The 19,372-nt window shown below is 42.4% G+C and overlaps 1 protein-coding gene across 1 annotated transcript; it reads left to right on the top strand.

Annotated features, from left to right (window-relative positions):
- Nucleotides 1-7,846: 7,846 nt before the first annotated feature.
- Nucleotides 7,847-19,069, top strand: LOC132502190 (zinc finger protein 226-like). The gene is given in 9 exon segments (XM_060118027.1): nucleotides 7,847-8,338; nucleotides 8,813-8,863; nucleotides 10,962-11,007; nucleotides 12,889-13,015; nucleotides 16,293-16,461; nucleotides 16,463-16,645; nucleotides 16,647-16,895; nucleotides 16,897-18,049; nucleotides 18,051-19,069. Coding segments are annotated over 9 exon segments (2,439 nt in total). The 5' UTR covers nucleotides 7,847-8,303; the 3' UTR covers nucleotides 18,477-19,069.
- The last annotated feature ends 303 nt before the right edge of the window (nucleotides 19,070-19,372 follow it).

The following is a 19,372-nucleotide window of genomic DNA, read 5'->3' as shown; positions in this document are numbered from 1 at the left end:
TCTCTTCTTCTTCATACACTCTTGTGTCTGTTACTTGGTTATTGCCTTTGGTACTCCACTGATGTGAACCACAGTCGCCAGGGGATGGAGGACACTAGTGACCCATCTTGCTCTGTGGCCTCCGTCCACAGCTTGAGGGTAAGGGTAGAGGCCAAATGAAGGTCAAGAAGGAAAGATGGAGTTTGAAGAGAAGACCTGAGTTAAGGGTGTCTTCTCAAGTCTTGACGACTGAAATGTAGCTCCAGTACCTGAAGTCCTGCTTGTTCTCAAGGCTGACCACGGGGCTGGGTGCACTCAGTGAAGGAACCGTATACACTTAGTATTTCCTTGCTTGCTCACACTTGCCCTCCTCTGATACACCCTCTGCAAGACTGATCTTCCCCTGAAACAACTTTCCACCTGCTACTGTCATCTCATGAACATCTGCTTCCCCTTCCTAGTGCCCCCCTAGAATGCCAGTGCAGCCAATTCATAATTTGATAATCATGCTGCTTACCATAGTCTCAGCAACTTCTGATACATTTTATTCACTTTATTCCATAGTCTTCACCCATCAATAATCTTCCTTAACTTCCTAGCTGCAGGTTAACCCATTCGGAATCATTTCTTTTTCTTTCTCTTCTTTGGCAAATCCTTTCTATCTTTTAAGGTCTTTTTCTTGTCTCTCTACCATCCTGCCTTCCTGAACTTCTTTGTTTTCCGTTTAAGTAACCTTTCAATCTCCTTCCCCAATTTCCTCCTAAACATTGAGAGTTTATTCCTCACACGTTAGACAGCGGTTTATGAATGGCCAGGCATAATGGACTCAGAATGAGTTGGCACCCCCGAGGTACCTGTCTTGCTGGGGAGCCACAGGTGAAGGGCTGGCTGCTGGACACATGTTTGCATGGAGTCAGGCTGAGTGGCCTCAGGGTGTTTGCTCTGCACTTGTGTGTGTTTCTCGCTAGTTGGTTTCCTCGCCAGCCACCTGTGACCTCCCTCCATCCAGCCCAGGGAATCCTTCTCATCACAGGGGTAGGATGTTTGTCTCGTTTTCCATCACATCCTTTCCCCAAAGTTTGGTTGTGAGTTGTTCCCATTCCAAAGACCTTTCCTCTTTGAAGAGAAAAGAGAAAATCTTTTCTCTCCTTTCCTCTCACTTCACTTCTGCTCTATTATCTCCTCCGTCCAGAATGGCCCACTGACTCAAATGGGTGTAGAACCGAAGATGGCAAGAAATGCCAGCAATTCTGAGATAATAATACGGATGGATCAGGAGAACTTGAAAACCTTTATCCCTCCACATTAAAAAAAATTGCACTTCCAGTGTATTCAGAGTCTCAGTGTAGAAACACAAATGATAGAGAAATTGAATTACACTCACGTTTTTCTTTCCTCCTTTCCTGATTTATTCGAATCCTCCAAGTTAACATGATGAACTATTTGTTAGGTAAACTTTCAGACATTTTCTACCCATGCACACTTTTCTTTTTTTCACATAATAGTGTGAACTAGGTCACTTTCAACATGCTGTGATTCTGTGATTCACTGTCTCCCACCGAGTCATCCACTGATAAAGTCATCTGTTTCACGGAGAAATATTTCCAATAGCTAATAGCCAATGTCTGTGGAGTGCTTACTCTGTGTCAGTTTCTTGTAACTACTTTACAGATCTTTTGTACAACGTACCCATGGAACAGGTACAATTATAACCCCCAAGTGACAGATATGTGTAGATAAGTACAAATAAATACAGTGGCCAAGTGTCTTGCCCAAGACACTGGGAAGGGCTTCATGTGGAGCCTGATCCTCGACATGCATCGGAAGGTCCCCACAGGAGAGAAACCATATAAGTGTGGGGAGTGTAGGAAGCACTTCAGTCAGGCCTCAAGTCTTCAGCTTCATCAGAGCATCCACACTGGAGAGAAGCCATACAGATGTGATGTGTGTGGTAAAGTCTTTAGTCGGTCTTCACAGCTGCAGTATCACAGGCGAGTTCATACAGGGGAGAAACCTTACCAGTGTGAGACGTGTGGTAAAAGCTTCAGTTGACGCTCCAATCTTATAAGTCATCACAAAATGTATACTGGGGATACATTTTATGAAAGCAGCGATAGTGGTAAGAACATCAAGGAACTGTCAGAGGATAGAAGTTCTACAAAATGATGTTTTCAAAAAACTCACGTGCAACGTGAATTCTTGCAAGCGTCAGGTCTCATCGGAGAGAAAGTATTTTAAATTAGTTGGTGTTGAAGCAGTAGCTAAACAGATTCTAGTGTTCAGCAGAGCACACAGCAGAGATCCCTTCTGAGTGGTGCAGTAAGGGCTGCATTCCGAACTTTGACATTTATCAGATGTCACTTAGGAGATAGCACTTAGAAAGGAAAAGAGTTTGGTCTGGGCTTTAACAAAAGTGTAAGGATGAGCTCGTCAAAATTGATGTCCATGAGAATGTGCGCTCCATGAGGGCAGGGACTTGGCTGCTGAATCTACACAACCTTATCATTGACTAGTGCTTTTAGGTGTGCTCAGTACTTGTGTTTTAAATAAACCAAAAGGGGGAAATGTATAATATATGAAAGTTGTATCCAGATGGGGAAACCTGCAAAGTAAAATTAATTCAGGACATGAACTTTTGTTGAAATACTGAAAACTACTGCAGAAAACCAATCTGCAATATATATTTTTTAAATTTATTTTTGGCTGCCTTGGGTCTTTATTGCTGCACGCAGGCTTTCTCCAGTTGCAGTGAGTGGGGGCTACTTTTCATTGCAGTGTGTGGGCTTCTCATTGCAGTGGCTTCTCTTTGTGGAGCACGGGCTCTAGGTGTGCAGGCTTCAGTAGTTGTGGCACGCGGCTGAGCTGCTGTGCAGCATGTGGGATCTTCCTGGACCAGGGCTCAAACCCGTGTCCCCTGCATTGGCAGGCAGATTCTTGACCACTACGCCACCAGGGAAGGGAAGCCCCCCAATCTTCAATATTAATATGCTATTAGCCTATCGCAACTGGCTCCTTGCCTCCCGCAGCCTCTGTTCTCAAGTTGGGTGGTTATTTGAGACCCCGTCTAGTTTTCCAAGGACTGTGTTCAGTAGAAATTGAACTATCTTGTGATTTTTTTTTCTGATGGTACAGAGTGAAAAAACATGATTAACTTTGCAACAACAGTAACTGCATAGTATACAATTGATTTTTTGTCTGTCAATATTAAGGCAGGGTTTACTGTAACACTTTGAAAGTGTCACAAAAATTGTTTGTCCCTAGAAAAAAAATTTTTAGTTGACCTTGAACTTACTGATTTCTAATTCTCTGCATTTTCATCCAGACTTTGAAATGTTTGCCTTCTAATTATTGTAGCATTTCTTCTAAACTTCTCAGGTAGGGGCTATGCCATATTCTTCCCCCACATCCATGAGGCAAATACCCAGAAAACTTGTAGGAATTTGATAAAATTATCCAGTGTATTATTGAGACAAGACTGACATTTATGTGCTTTTCCCTATTGGTTGCAGTAAAGCATGGTTTCAGGAAAGGAGTATATATATCAGAATATATTAGATCTCTTTGATTTAGAAATCATATAATTGGAAGTTATTGATTATGAGATTAAAATACCAAAAAGATGAACACCACATCAATGATGTCACTAAATTTTTTAATGGAAATTAGTGTACAGCTGTAAGAATTTGAGTTTTGATAGATTCCTATATTAATCTGAAGCTGGTAAAATGATGACAGGGACTTCCCTGGTGGTACAGTGGCTAAGAATTCGCCTGCCAATGCAGGGGACACGGGTTTGAGCCCTGGTCCAGGAAGATCCCACATGCTGTGGAGCAACTAAGCCCGTGTGCCACAACTACTGAAGCCTACGTGCTTAGAGCCTGTGCTCCGCAACAAGAGAAGCCACTGCAATGAGAAGCCCGCGCACCGCAACGAAGAGTAGCCCACACTCACTGCAACTAGAGAAAGCCCGCACGCAGCAACGAAGACCCAATGCAGCCAAAAATAAATAAATTAAATAAAAAATTTATTTTAAAAATTTATGACATATCATAATCGCAGGAGATACACAATATGGGCTTTGAGAGGTCACAGATTGTAGCCTTCATAGTATAATCAACCATAAATCTTTGTTAGTGTTTGTGTATGTGTGCATGTGCACACATGTATGTGTACATGCATAAGATCATGTGTAAAGGGATACTCTTCCAGAGTGGTTTTCCTAGGCAAGGAGCATTTTGTGATATTTTTCCATTTTATAACTTCATGTTATATTTTTTTTCATTGAATAGTGGGTATTGCCAAAGCAGGAAATTATTTTAATAGAATTTGAAAAAGTATTAAATAATTATCCCTTGCAGTTAAGACCTCATATGATTGTTCTATATTGTCATAAGGCATATAAGATCAAAATATGGTATGAACTCTGGAAGCCAATTTCAAAAACAAAACAGTTCTCAGATTATTTTGCATACACAGAAAAATTCATGAGTTTCAACAGTTGAAGCTTTATTATTTATGCTGTGCTTTAACTACAGATCCATAATAGGGAGAGGGAAAATCCTGGAGCTAGAAACAAAAGTGGATATACCTACATTGTGGAGGTTTAAAAAAAAAAAGTTTCTCTTGTTGAAAAGATGCACATGAGGAGAGAACTAAGCATAATAGCAGAGGACCCTCTGGATGTGGAACCAGTAAGGACAAAGCAGGTTTGGATGGCATTCCATACGCAGACCAATGGTGGTATTTTTAATATAGTTGGTTAAAGGGCTTTATTTAGCAAGTTACAGTTGACCCTTGAACAATATGGGTTTGAACTGGGCAGGTCCACTTATATGCAGGGTTTTTTTTAATAGTAATTACTACAGTACTACATGATCTGTGGTTGGTGGAACCCATGGTTGCAGAATTGCAGATACAGAGGAACCACGGATATGGAAGTCTGACCATAAGTTATTTATACAGATCTGTCTATCCATCCATCCATCCGTCCACCCATCTGGAGAGAGAGAGAGGGAGTGAGTGCACGTGCTAGGTATTTACAGAAGTAGATATGGAAGTGCGAGGATATACAAACACACACATGTGTATGTGATGTATACAAGCATGTATATCCACGTTTCTATTTCAGGGCTGGAGCAAGGAAAGTGTAGAATGATCCTGGAGAAAATTTACTGTGCCAGAAAGTAGGAAAGAGTGGTGGGACGTGTAAAAAGATCCAGCTTGAAGAGACTCACACTGGGTAAATCTGAGCAATTTGACCATAAAATAAATAATTATCATACAGAATATGAATAAAAAAAGAGGAAGGGAGGGAAGGAAGGGCTCTCATAATAGAATGCCAAACCATAAATATATAGAAGGAATGATGTAATGTAAAAATCATTATTTACAACCATCATAGTAATGATAGGTTCTGGCAAGAGTAATCAATGAATTATAAAACTACTGGTTGAAAGTTTACAAGGAGCAGGATGCTACAAAACCCAAAATATCTCTCCACAAGGTATTAATCACAACAAGAAATACAGTAGGTATAAATTTGGTGAACACTACCTTAGCCAAGAGGTGAACATTATCAATAACAGAACAAACGAACGTTTTAGATCTCTGGGGTATGATATGCTGAGAAGGACGCAACGTTGCTTCAGTATTATTTCTGACAGAAATAAACAACCAGATCTTATCACAAGGAAGCATCCATGTTGAGAGTCTCCTGTTTCACAGTTATGACCACAGGGAGCATAACTGGCCAAAGGTCCCAGCTGCTGCTCTTAAATCCATCACCACGTTTGCCTGGAGGCCGGCCTTGCCCCTGATTGCTCCTAGTCAGCACAGCAGGGATCCTAAGGCAGGCCATTTCTTGGAGACCAGGATTCCTCTGTCCAGTGACCTTTTTTCAAGGACTCTGACAGCCTTGAAGGATTTTACGTAGATTACAAGGCAGTCTGGGATGATTTACCAAATCTTTCTTCCAAATCTTCACTCAGGGTCACACTTGCACTATGAGCTGATAGTTCTGCCAGCCTTCCAGAGCTCCCTGCCATTTTCTCTCCGATGTTTTCCCTAATGAAATATTTGTTCATTAAAGTCTTTCTCAGCACTTTGCCGTCTAGTTCTTGGAGGACCAGGACAAACCCCAAACCCTAGAAGCATCCCTTTTTGGCTCTTTCTAGTAACCTTCCTTTCCATATGGTAGCCACTAATTTGTAATGGTGTAGATTCACTTAGCCTATTTTGTACTTTATATAAATGGAGTCATGTAATAGGTGCTATTTTGTGTTGGCTTCATTTGCTCCACAGTATATCCATGACATTTATCCATATTGTTGGGAGTGGATACCGTTGATTCATTTTCATTGGTGGATATTATTGCAGTGTGTAAACATATCAAAATCTATTTATTAATCCCATTATTGGTGGGTATTGGGTACTTCCCCATTCTTGGCTATCACAGGTAGTGGTGATGTGAGCAATCTAGAATGTGCCTTGTGCACTTGTTTGAGGGATATTTCTATGGGTGGAACCAAAGGGTTATAGGGTATATGTTCAACTTTGGTAGATACAGTTGACCCTTGAAGAATGCATGGGCCTGAGGGATGCATCTGAGTCTTTTAGTCCATAGATGTTTTTAAAATATCTCTCACTTTTGGCCCAAGAGTGCTGCGTTTGGGTTTACGGTGTTTCTTAACTTTAAAATAGTCCAATTTTTCAATTTTTTCTTTCACAGTTGGTGATTTTTTTGGTCTTAAGAAATTCTTCCTACTCCAAGGCAAAAAGGCTATTATCTTACGTTTCTTTCCTAAAGCATCATTGTTTACTTTTCAAATTTAAGTCTGCAGATCTTCTGGAATTTATATTTTTATATCCTATGCAGTAATGATTAATATTTTTCCCATATGGATATCCAGCTGACTGAGAACCAAGAGTTGACCCTTGGACAACATGGGTTTAAACTACACAAGTGCACTCATACGAGGATTTTTTTTTAATAGTAAATACTGCACTACTACACGATCCAAGGTTGGTTCAATCCTCAGATGCAGAATTGCCGATTATGGAGAAACCATGTACGTACAGAGGACTGGCTATAAGTTATACTTGGATTTTCAACTTAGCAGAGGGTTGGCACCCCTAACCCCCTTGAACCCTAGTTCAAGGATCAACTGTATTAACAAGAATTCTTTCCCCTCTCTGCTGCAGTGTTTTCTTTTCTTTCTTTTTTCTTTTGGCCATGCTGCGTGGCTTGCAGGATCTCAGTTCCCTGACCAGGGATTGAACCAGGGTCACCACTGAGCCACCACTGAGCCACCAGGGAAGCCCCCCTTTCTACTTTAATATATGCTTTTAAGGCTCAACATTTCCCTCTATGTATGTGTTCAAATCTCCAGATCCAATTATGAATTTGAATGTTTCTCTTCATGGTTCTGTCAATTTTTGCTTTATAAAGTATCAGCTGAAGTTATTAGTTTCTGATAATTTGAAACTTTTATGACTGTGAAGTGTCCCTCCGTATGTCAAGTAATGCTTTTTCCTTCCCCTTAAAGTTCACTTGGTCAAATAGCAATGTCACAGATTTTATAATTACAGAAATAACTTGAGACCTAGGATGTTGATGTCTGTCTCTAGAAAGGATTTTCCCTTGCTTCTGCACGGGTTGTAAGATGCTAACAAAACACGTTCACCTTTACACAATTTCAGGGAATGAGGTGTTTGGGCGTTTGGCTTCAGTCCCTGCCAAAGAAAGCCCAGTTTCCTTCTCCCCTTATTCCAATGGTGAAACTCCTTGGGGTTTACCAGGAAGCCTTCGTGGCTGTTAATGCTTTTATGTCGCTTAGCCTCTTGAAGACGTCCAAAATTCTACTGAGTTTGTACGCCTTTCAATGAACAGAATCTACACTCTTCTGAGGCCTACACAGTAGGACGTCAAGACTGCCTGAGACCTTCTCAGGGATTCCGGAAAGTGCAAACCAGAGTGAAAACATGTAGGCCAGAGCTCGTGCCGGTAGACACCCCCGCACCCACCCTTGCATTCTGGGACATGTAGTCCAGAGCTCGTAAACTCGTGTAGTCCCATATACTGCAGCTACAGTAACGCCTCGCTGTAAAGGTTTACCCGCGGAATTCTGGGAAATGTGGTCCAGGAGTTCCGGGTTAGTCGCAGGCACTTCCGCCCCAGGAGGACACGTAGCAGCCATGTTTTGCTTGATGACGGTGTTTCAGGTCCGCTCTTCACGACCCCTTCAAGCTTCCCCTTTGCAGACCTTTCATTTGGGGAGAAAGAGGAGGTGCGGCTAAAAGCGGAGGTTTGAGGGCCTGGAGTGGTGATGTACGTCCCGCGGGCGGAGCTTCTTTGCGTTTGGTAAGGTACCCGGGATGGGGTGGGCTCAGGTCGTGCCTCCTGGGGTTTGAGGGTCTCCCCGGTTTTCTTCACCCCTAACCTGACCCCGTCCCCCACCTATGAGCTAGCCCTACCGCTTCATACGGCGTCACACTGGGTGAGTTGCTTAACTCCTCTGTGCCTCCGTTGCTGTTCGGTAAAAGGGGGGAAAAAGGAATGCCTTGTTAATATAGTGTTGTGAGAAGAAACGAGATAGCACAAGTAAAAGGTCTACAACTGCCTGATACATTGTTGGTATTAATACTACGCTAATTCGGGAGGCACCCATTTCGCAGCGGGATTCTGTGAGCCCAGGAAGCTGAATTGTCCTGGACTCCTGGCCTGTTTTGGAAGGAGAGGACTTCTAGCTGGTACGGGGGCGGAAGGGGGTGCGGTATGAATTAGTGGGGATGGAAACACAGCCCTGGTATTTCACAGTCTCCTTTCCTTCCCCAGCCCTGGCTTCTCCAAAAGCACTGCACGGAGGAAGAGGCAACAGAGCCCCACGTGAGTAGGACTTGGCATTCTTCTACTTAAGATATTCCTGTAAATTGTAGAACGTATGGGACATGGGTAACGATGATAACTGAGCCTTGGTCACTAATTTCCATTCTAAAAGCTTTATGCAAATGAACACATTTCCATCAGGCAGTGGCTCTGTGAATTGGTACTGCTGTTTTCTCTACTTTAAGGCTGAGGAGCTGGGGGCAGGGAACACAACCCTGTTGGCCCATCCTCACCCAGATGGTAGGAGGCAGAGCTGGGGTTGGGACCCAGGCAGTTTGAGTCCAGCAGCTGAGTTTGCTAATCCCTTTGGTATATTCTCTTTGAGCATAGGGTACTGGCTAGAATCATATCATGAAAGGAGGTTGGGACTTAATTGTGGGGACCTTGAGAGCAAGGTTTAGGCTATTTTATGAGTTTTTAAGATAGTTTTCTCAACTGGGTCATTTATTTTATTTCAAATAATATGTATATCATAGAAGTAGCATAATCATTATGGAAAAATGCAGATATATACATAAAGAAAAATTTTAATTATCTGTAACTTTAGGATGTAAAGATAACCGTTGTTAATGTTTTAGTGCCTTTTTGTCTGGTTACTCTTTGTGTATGTTTCTGTGTAGTGGAGGCTGTTTTTTGTGGGACTGATGTTACACTGCAGTGCTACTCAAATTGTGGTCCACAAACCAGCGGCATTGGCATCACTTGGATAGAAATGCCCAGCCTTGAGCCCCATTCGAGACCTTCTGATTTATAATTTCTGCGTAGGGGGTCCAGGAGGCTGCATTCCAACAAGATCCCGCAGTAATTCACATGCACGTGAAAATTCGAGAAGCTCAAGAGAGGGTCTTTTCTGGAAACTGAGGCCGAGGAAATTGACCCTGCTGGATGTCACAGATAAAACTGAGCTGGATTCACCAAAGCCCTACTTAGTCCAATGATTTTATTCCCCCACTAATTATTGTCAACTGTCAGGGCCCCTTTCAGAAATCTGAATTGAGCAGAAGACAGCTAGCAAGTGTAGAGTCAAAATGGAGGTCGTTAGAAGTTGTGAAGATATCTCTGTCCCAAGCTTTGGGGAGTGGAATCATTGCCATCTTTTGTACTAGATCGAACCCGGGCCCCCTGCATTGGGAATGTGGAGTCTTATCCACTGCACCACCAGGGAAGTCTCCCATTTATTTCTTAAACTTTCCTATATTTATAATGATATAATTACAATTCAGATTCCTGTCTTTTTTCGTTTGAATTAGGTATGGACTGTCAAACTATTTTTTATTGTTGTTGCAGAATCCTGGCTTTTATTAGTTCTCTTTACCTCTGTGCATAATTGTCAAAAGGGTACTTCCTGTTTAAAAAGAAACTTAACGTATTTTTATACCTTTTGTAAAAAGTTGTCCATGTCAATCTAAATGTTATTGTTGCAGTCACAAAATCTTTAGGAAGACAAGCAGAGATTTTCAGAAGTCTATAAAGACTCTCACATAACAGGGCAACAATGGATGACCTCCACATGTCTGACAGTCTTCTGTTGGTAGAAATCACATCTCTAAGGATAATTTCTAACTAAAATATCATCTGCTTTACCGCAGTTGCTAAGAAATAAGAAACCCTGACAGTGGTGTTCTCAGAGCTTCCTACCTTATGACGATGTCACGAGGTGGATGCCCGTGTTCTCCCCTACTGGCAGAGGACAGAACTGAGGCGAAGAGATGTGAATAATTTGCCCAGGGTGACACTGCTAGTGAATGGCGTAGCCTGATCAGAGCCCATGCATATTGACTCCAAAACCCACTCTGACTTACATGGTCTCTGTTTACACCATACCCAGAATACGAATGACCCCTGTGGAAGCTGCAGGCACACTGTGAGGGGGCCACTGTGTATGGATGGGCAGGTCATTCCTCACACAGCCACTGAGGGGGTTCACGGGGGCATCTGGTATCTGCGTGGGGCTCTGCTCATCAAGCATAATCAGCTGTAGCCACCCCGAGGACTGGGAGCCTTGGTAATTCACAATGAGCACCACGTGGGTTAGTGACTTCTTTTTCTTTAAACCAGTTTCCAGTTTGACTTCTTCTTTCCCTGTCTGTCTTGTTAGGACTCTGCACTGCCCCAGAAGGAGAGAGAAAATGAGCACATTCCAGGTGAGTAGAGCTTGCCTTTCTTGCTGTTAAAAACGCCATTTTTGTACTCAGGTTGGACACAGGTTTTCCTCTTTTTTTTCTTTTTCTTTTTTTTTTTTTTGATTGGAGTATAGTTGATTTACAATGTATTAATTTCAGGTGTACAGCAAAGTGATTCAGTTATACATATATATACATATATTTTCAGATTCTTTTCCCTTATAGGTTATTACGAAATATTGGGTATAGTTCCATATGGGTTTTCTCTTTCAAGGAGAGTCTAAGCATATGAGGACCTGAGTGTGCCATGTGTGCTTTTTAAAAAATTCCTGTTAAATTTAATTGGTTTCGGTTTTAATTTTTGTTTTATTTCATCATTTTTTTATTTTACAAGTAAAAGAAAAATTAAGGGAAATGAAGGACATCTTCCAGTCTACTGCTTACCTGCTTACAAATTAGCTGCATTTCTATTTCTGTAATCTCTTCATCATATGTATTCATGGATGTGTATTTGTATTTATAACATAGATACAGTTTTAAATTGTTTTTTTCATTTAATACTAGCTAACATTCACTTTTAATTGCTTTATCATGTTCCTGCAAACTTATGCACCTATTTTTTTTTTTTTTCTGGTATGCGGGCCTCTCACTGTTGTGGCCTCTCCCGTTGCGGGGCACAGGCTCCGGACGCGCAGGCTCAGCGGCCATGGTTCACGGGCCCAGCTGCTCCGCGGCATGTGGGATCTTCCCGGACCGGGGCACGAACCCGTGTCCCCTGCATCGGCAGGCGGACTCTCAACCACTGCGCCACCAGGGGAGCCCTGCACCTATTTTTTATACTATTCTTTACTCACAGACATTTAGTTTAAAGACTTCTCCTGTTTTAGGAGCACTACAGTGACAGTGTTCCTGATTTAACCTTTTTCTCAAAATATCTGTTCTGAAGAATATTGCCCCTTTTTGCCCTTAACATAGTAGGTTTAGGTATTCAGAATTTAAGAGGTATGTTTTACATGTGGTGCCTTGGATGTTTTTTGGTAGAATATCCAAATACGGCAGAGCACAGCAGGATCAAACTGCTGCTTCACGCAGAAAAAATAATGTATCGTTAGAAGTTTTCTCACGACCAGAGTTAGATTCAGTCTTCCCCATGCTTGAGTCAGGCCCTTTGTGTATTTTATTTACTGGTTTGTTTCTTTTTCCATCTTATATTTTTTTCTAATCAGAGTAATACATGACCTTAGTTTAAAAAGTCCAGTGGTACTTAAAGCACTTGTCACTGCATAGACAGCTCAGAACAATTGTATAAAGAGGTGCTTGGTTTCATCTTTGTTTTAAATATAAAGAATCGGGGTTGTGAAAAAAGGAGGAACCAACTCAGACTCACCCAGAAAACCAAGGGTCTGGAGTCAGAGTATTGCATTCAAGCGAAAGACAGAAACGGGGAAAGAGAGAGTTTTCATTCAGAGACCTGGCATGGCCTTTTGGTTAGTTTCCACATATAACACTCCTTCTCAGCTGGTTCCCACCTCAATGAGAAAGCAGGTGCCATCAAATACTGCCAGGACTAAATTGGTAACTGTTTCTGGGGTACTTGGCAATAATAATTAAACAGTGAAAGCCTTTTAGTTCAGGATCCAGTGGTTAGAATTCTAGGGAGTTTACTTATGAGTTGTCTGAGAGCCCCAGGTAAATACACAAAGCTTTCTCTTTCATAGCTGCACGTCCGGTGAGGCTGAGGAAAGTCAGTGTGTGGCATTGGCAGGATGGAAGGAGGGGGTGCTGGGAAGTCTGCACACCTCACAGGAGCCGGAGCAACTTCCCATCCTCCTCGTCTCCTCGGGGCTGCCCCTCTTCCACTGGCCACTGGGTATAAGATTGAGGTGGTGTTGTTTGTCGTAGGAGGCGGTGACCTTCAAGGACGTGGCCGTGGCCTTCACAGAGGAGGAGCTGGGGCTGCTGGACTCGGCCCAGAGGAAGCTGTACCAGGATGTGATGGTGGAAAACTTCCGGAACCTGGTCTCAGTGGGTGAGGACAGCCTTTCTCTGCGAGTGTCTTTGTGACCTTGGTGTTTCAAGGCTTTGGGCCTCTTGAGGTGGTTCCCTGAGTTTGGGGACCAGACTTTTGCAATTCCTGTGGGACACGAGAGGATGTCTCTGGTCTTTCTAAACAGTGTGTTTCAGGTCCTTTTCAATTATTTTGTAAAAGAACTGTAAATCGACAGTATCTTGCTGTACCTTGTGTATTCTTTTTCAGATTTCCCTCCCTGCCATTAGTGGATCATAAAGCCAATTTATTGAGCCCTACGTGTGATTTTTTAATGAAATAAAATAGTATAGAAAATATCAGAGTTTCTTAGGAAGAGTACAGCACATTGCAGCAGAAACTCTGGGCGATGGCATGAGTGGTGTGAGAGCCAGTGGGAACAGATTTCATGAAAAGAGACATTGGTTAGATATAGGTCATTCAAGCTTCGTTTTAGTAATGTATACTTTTCTACCTGTGTATCTAGGTTGTGAAATAAATGCTGTTTCTTCAGTGGGTCGTGATACAAAGTTTGAAAAACACAGCTTTCAATACCTTGAATATGCAGTTGGAACTCAAATTTCTAGTAAACTTTCGCTCTAGCCCGTTCATGTTAACTTGTGACTTTGCATGTTCTCATTCTTCAAACGAGATACAAAACATATAGAAAGAGAAGAGAGGCTTTGGTTGATGAATTCAGCAACCCAGATAGAAATTTAGGTGAGAACCAAGCAGTCGTGAGTTCCTATGGTTAGCTCTCTATCTGTTTTGCTTCTCACCAGCCCTGTGCTGTCCATCACCTGGTCCCAGTTGGAAATCTCTTTCCAGGATTATTGCATAGTCTTTGTACTGGTCACCTGTTGCCACCCTTCTCCTCCCACAGTTTGTTCTTTAGGTGGCAAAGTGATCTTTTGTAACTTTAAGTCAGGTTATGTTCTTGTTTCAAAATTCTCTTGTGGCTTCTTTTACTTAGAATAAAAACCACTTAAAGTGGCTTCTAGAGCCTTCTGTGGGCTGCTGTTCGTTCTCCACCACCTCCCTGAATACACCACCTCTCCTCCCTCTTACCCTATCTTTCCCAGACCTGCAAAGGATGCTTCTGCCACAGAGCCTTTTCCTTGTCCTTCTCTCTGCCTGGAATACTCTTTCACCTGTAATCTTTTAGGCCTCTACTTCTTTCAGTCAGTCACCTTAAAGATGAGGAGGTGGCTGTCCTCTGACCACCTTATGGAAAATACAGTCCTCTCTTTCTTACTCTCTCTGCCCTGCCTTGTTTTGTCTCTAAGCGTTTCACTCATGTACATTTTGTTCACCTGTTTCTCACCTCTCTTTCTTCCACTGGAGGGTAATCCAGGAGTGCAGGAGGAATTCGGTCTGTTATATGTTTATTGCTCACTAGCCTCAGTGCTTAGCATAGTCTTGGTACATGACAGGAACTCTTAAATATTTCTTGAACAAACGAATGAGTTAATGGATAGAGAAATTAGCCTTCCATGAAAATAGCTAGTAGGCGGTGAACAAATCCGAGTGAATAAGGGATATTGCTAAATGTTTTTTTGTCTTCAAATGAATTCCTAGCCTAATTCTAACTTCTCAGGTGCCCATGATGTGTGTATGTGTGTGTTTGCCTTTCTGTACAAGTTGGCCCTCATCAACTTGCACAAAAAATATATGTATAGAACCTGTAATTATAACCAAACTGAGTAAAATGCTTTCCCTGTGACTTTCCTTGAGCTCTTAGTAGCAGAGCAAATTCATTTGGGGAGGAAATACTGTTTTGAATGAGGATTCTTATGTCTACTTCTTAGGTAACCCTCCCATAGAAGGAAAGAAATTTCTATTTCCTTATCCCTTATACCAGGGGAGAACAGGTCTCAGAAAACAGCCAGCTGGTGAGTTAGCCTTTCCCTTAAAAGATTTGCCCCGCTGCGTCCCATTTGCCTCCTCCAAAGCCCACCTCACTAATAAGAAATCGATCTTTGTTAGCTCTACAAACATTTTGTGTGTGTGTGTGTGTGTGCATTTGTATGTATCTTGTAGAAGGCATTTTAGATAATGTCACCTTGAGTGCTTTGATCATTCTTTAATAGTTTCTAGTCTGTTTCTTCTCAATACTTATCACAGGCTATGGAATTTATTCCCAGCTCACTCATAAACCCCATTCTTCACTTTGGAACTCATTCTTGTTAAAGACCAATGTATCTGTGTCCAAGAATTTTCCATGCTGTTTTTAAAGAGACAGCATTCTTCCCTAGCCTCTAAATTTTGACTCCTGCTTGGCAGGGGGAGTGGAGGAACATATTAGGCAGCACAAATGCCTCAGAAGGATCCAGTGCATAGGTCTTCATGCTTTTTTTTTAACCCCACTGATGCTTAGACCCTTTTTTAAAATTAATTAATTTTTGGTTGCATTGGGTCTTCGTTGCTGCATATGGGCTTTTCTCTAGTTGTGGTGAGCGGGAGCAGCTCTTCGTTGTGGTGCGCAGGCTTCTCATTGCAGTGGCTTCTCTTGTTTCAGAGCACGGTCTCTAGGAACGCGGGCTTCAGTAGTTGTGGCACGTGGGCTCAGTAGTTGTGGCTCACGGGCTTAGTTGCTCTGCGGCATGTGGGATCTTTCCGGACCAGGGCTCGAACCTGTGTCCCCTGCACTGGCAGGCAGATCATTAACCACTGTGCCACCGGGGAAGTCCCAGTTTTTAGCCCCTTTCATATCCTCCTCAGCACTAACCCCCTTGGTGTGCTGCCGCCTCGGGTGCAGCCTTTCAACTTAAGCAAAACTGTACTTTCCAGTCCTTTTCCTGTATCTGATACCTGACTTGTAAAAGCTGTTTCGCTTCTCTGACTTGGTTCAAACTTAACCTGGGATTCAGAATTGTGGAGAATCCTAGAAATCAAACTGAGTTCACCTGTGCATGCATTTCTTGAGCCCTGACTAACTGCTAGGCACTGTTAAAGCTGTGAGCACAGCAAAATGCTTGTCTTTATTGATACTGTGTTATGGTAGGAATGACATGTAATTTTTGAAAGATGATTTAAATAGTATGTCAGAGTAGTCATTTGGTTTTAAATGGGTTTCATTAATGCTAAGTATTTGGGAGTTTAACAGACCATCTCTTGGTTTCTGTTAGTATATAAACCAGAGAACTTCATTTGTCGTGCGAAAGGTAAGCTGAACCATCCTGAGGTTCATTAAAGTCTCATACTGTGTCTTAAGTGTAAAATCTTGAATCTTTGAACAAAGCTTTCACGTGTCCACATCTCTGAATTCTCTGTCCGATAGAAGAAAACAATCAAAGTGAGTTGAGGGCCGTTCAAGACAGAGGATCACGTGAAGAGCTTTCCTTCTGGCAAATCTGGCAACAAATTGCAAATGACTTAACCAGATGCCAAGACTCCATGATAAATAGTTGTCAGTTCCGCAAACAAGGTGATTCCCCCTGCCAGATTGGGGCAGGACTCTGTTCAAATTTCTGAAGATGAGAACCATATATTAAATGATAAAGCAGGTGATCCCAGTAGTACTGGAAATCCAAGGTTTGCAACTTTGAGAGCCCAGGATTCTTGGAGGAAAACTTCCTTGGCTGAGTCACAGAATTATCAGAATAGACACCAGCAAATTTCCATGAAAAATAAACTGTCAGTGTAAAGAGGATGTTGACACCATCAGTTGGATTTCACATCACCTTGATGCTCATGGAGTACACAAGGGTCAAAAATCTTACGGCTACTGTGATTATAGAAAAGATAGCACGAGGGTTTCAACACTGGATCAGAATACCATGATTCACACAGGACAAAAACCTTACCAGTGTAATGAATGTAAAGAAACCTTCACCGATCTCTCCACCTTTGATCTTCACCAGCAATTACACTCAAAAGAGAAGTCTCATGTGCAGTGAGTGTGGAAAAGGCTTCCATTACAGCTCGGTTCTTCATATTCATCAGAGAGTTCACGTGGGAGGAAAACACAGTGAGTGTGATGAGTGTGGCAAGGAGTTCAGTCAGAGCTCACAGCTGCAGACTCCTCAGAAAGTCCACACTGTAGAGAAACCATTCAAATGTGGGGAATGTGGGAAAGGCTTCAGTCGTAGGTCAGCACTTACTATTCATTGTAAAGTCCACACGGGAGAGAAACCTTATAATTGTGAGGAGTGTGGGAGGGCCTTCAGTCAGGCCTCTCACCTTCAGGACCATCAGAGAGTCCACACTGGGGAGAAACCATTCAAATGTGACACATGTGATAAGAGCTTCAGTCGGAATTCACACCTTCAGTCCCATCAGAGAGTCCATACGGGAGAGAAACCGTACAACTGTGAGGAGTGTGGGAAGGGCTTCATTTGTAGCTCAAATCTATACATTCATCAGAGGGTCCACACAGGAGAAAAACCCTACAAATGTGAGGAATGTGGGAAAGGCTTTAGTCGGCCTTCAAGTCTTCAGGCCCATCAGGGAGTCCACACTGGAGAGAAATCATACATATGTAATGTGTGTGGTAAAGGCTTTACTCTGAGTTCAAACCTTCAGGCACATCAAAGAGTCCATACAGGAGAGAAACCATACAAATGTAATGAGTGTGGGAAGAGCTTCAGGAGGAACTCCCATTATCAAGTTCATCTGGTTGTCCACACAGGGGAGAAGCCCTATAAATGTGAGGTATGTGGGAAGGGCTTCAGTCAGAGTTCATATCTTCAAATCCATCAGAAGGCCCACAGTGTAGAGAAACCTTACAAGTGTGAGGAGTGTGGGCAGGGCTTCAGTCAGAGTTCACGACTTCAGATCCACCAGCTGATCCATACCGGTGAGAAACCATACAAATGTGAAGAGTGTGGGAAGGGATTCAGTCGTAGAGCAGATCTTAAAATTCATTGCAGAATCCACACCGGAGAGAAACCGTATAATTGTGAGGAGTGTGGGAAAGTCTTCAGGCAGGCCTCAAATCTTCTGGCCCATGAGAGAGTCCACAGCAGAGAAAAACCATTCAAATGTGAAGAGTGTGGGAAGAGCTTTGGTCGGAGTTCACACCTTCAAGCCCATCAAAAAAGTCCACAGTGGAGAAAAGCCATACAAATGTGAGGAGTGTGGGAGGGGCTTCAAGTGGAGCCTGAACCTCGACATGCATCAGAGGGTCCACACAGGAGAGAAACCATATAAGTGTGGGGAGTATGGGAAGCACTTCATTCAGGCCTCAAGTCTTCAGCTTCATCAAAGCGTCCACACTGGAGAGAAGCCGTACAGATGTGACAGATGCAGTAAGGTCTTCAGTCGGCCTTCACAGCGACAGTCTCATCAAAGAGTGCACACAGGGGAGAAGCCTTACAAGTGTGAGACCTGTGGTAAGAGCTTCAGTTGGCGCTCCAATCTAACAGTTCATCACAGAATCCATGCTGCTGATAAATCCTATAAAAGTGATAGGGGTGGTAAGACCATCAGAGAGCCCACACACGAAAAAAGTTGCATAAAATGATTAAAACAAAAACAAAAACAACTCAGGTGTCATGTGAATTCTTCCAGTCATCAAGTTCAAAAGAAAAAAAAATCATTTGTTTCATTAAAGTCGGTGTTTCAGCCATAGCTCAACATGTCCCAGTAGTCAGGAGGCCACACGGCAGAGAACTCTGGTAAATGGTGTAGTAAATTTGAACTTTGACCTCTATTAAATATTAGGGGAGAAGCCTTAGTGTGAGTTTTAGCAGGCCTTGTACAAAAGTATGATGAACATGCCAAAATTTATGCCCATTACAATGTAAATTCCACGAATGCAGCGACGTTTGTTCTGAATCTACAGTCTGAACATTGTCAGCTACTTTGTAGGTGCTCGATATTTGTTCAGTTAATGAATGAGGAAAAACTTTTTGAAAATTATGTTGCAGTCCCCTCCAAAATTTCATAAAAATTTGTATTCAGAGCAGTTAACCTAAATCTGGCCTTAAAAGTAATTCAGGGAGACAAAAATTTGAAGTGTTAGAAAACCACTCAGTATTGCAATTTGTAATATTAATGTGGCATCGTCCTGTTATGATGAGCTCCATTTGTCTCCCCCCAGCCTCGCTTCAAGTTGGATCTTATCTTGGGCTTTGTCTATCTAATATTCTGTGAATCTTATACAGTACAAATTTGGTTATCTTTTGTGACAATATAGACTTACTGAAAATGGATTGTTCATCTTGCAATACAGAAAACATACTGTTGACCCTTTTTTCAAGAATGTCAAGGCAGAGGTTTAAGTGTCAGAAAGAGTTACTAATGACAGTGACAGAGGACAAACATTTCTTAGTAAATGAACTGATCGTTGGTTTCTTCTTCACCACATTTCCGTCTAGGTTTTGATGTGATTGTCTCCCAAGGGTTTTAGCATTACTT

The sequence above is a fragment of the Mesoplodon densirostris genome, chromosome 14, assembly GCF_025265405.1.
Source record: "Mesoplodon densirostris isolate mMesDen1 chromosome 14, mMesDen1 primary haplotype, whole genome shotgun sequence".
NCBI lineage: Eukaryota > Metazoa > Chordata > Mammalia > Artiodactyla > Ziphiidae > Mesoplodon > Mesoplodon densirostris.
Note: the sequence above shows the minus strand (reverse complement) of the source record. Positions and strands in the feature narration are given on the sequence as shown.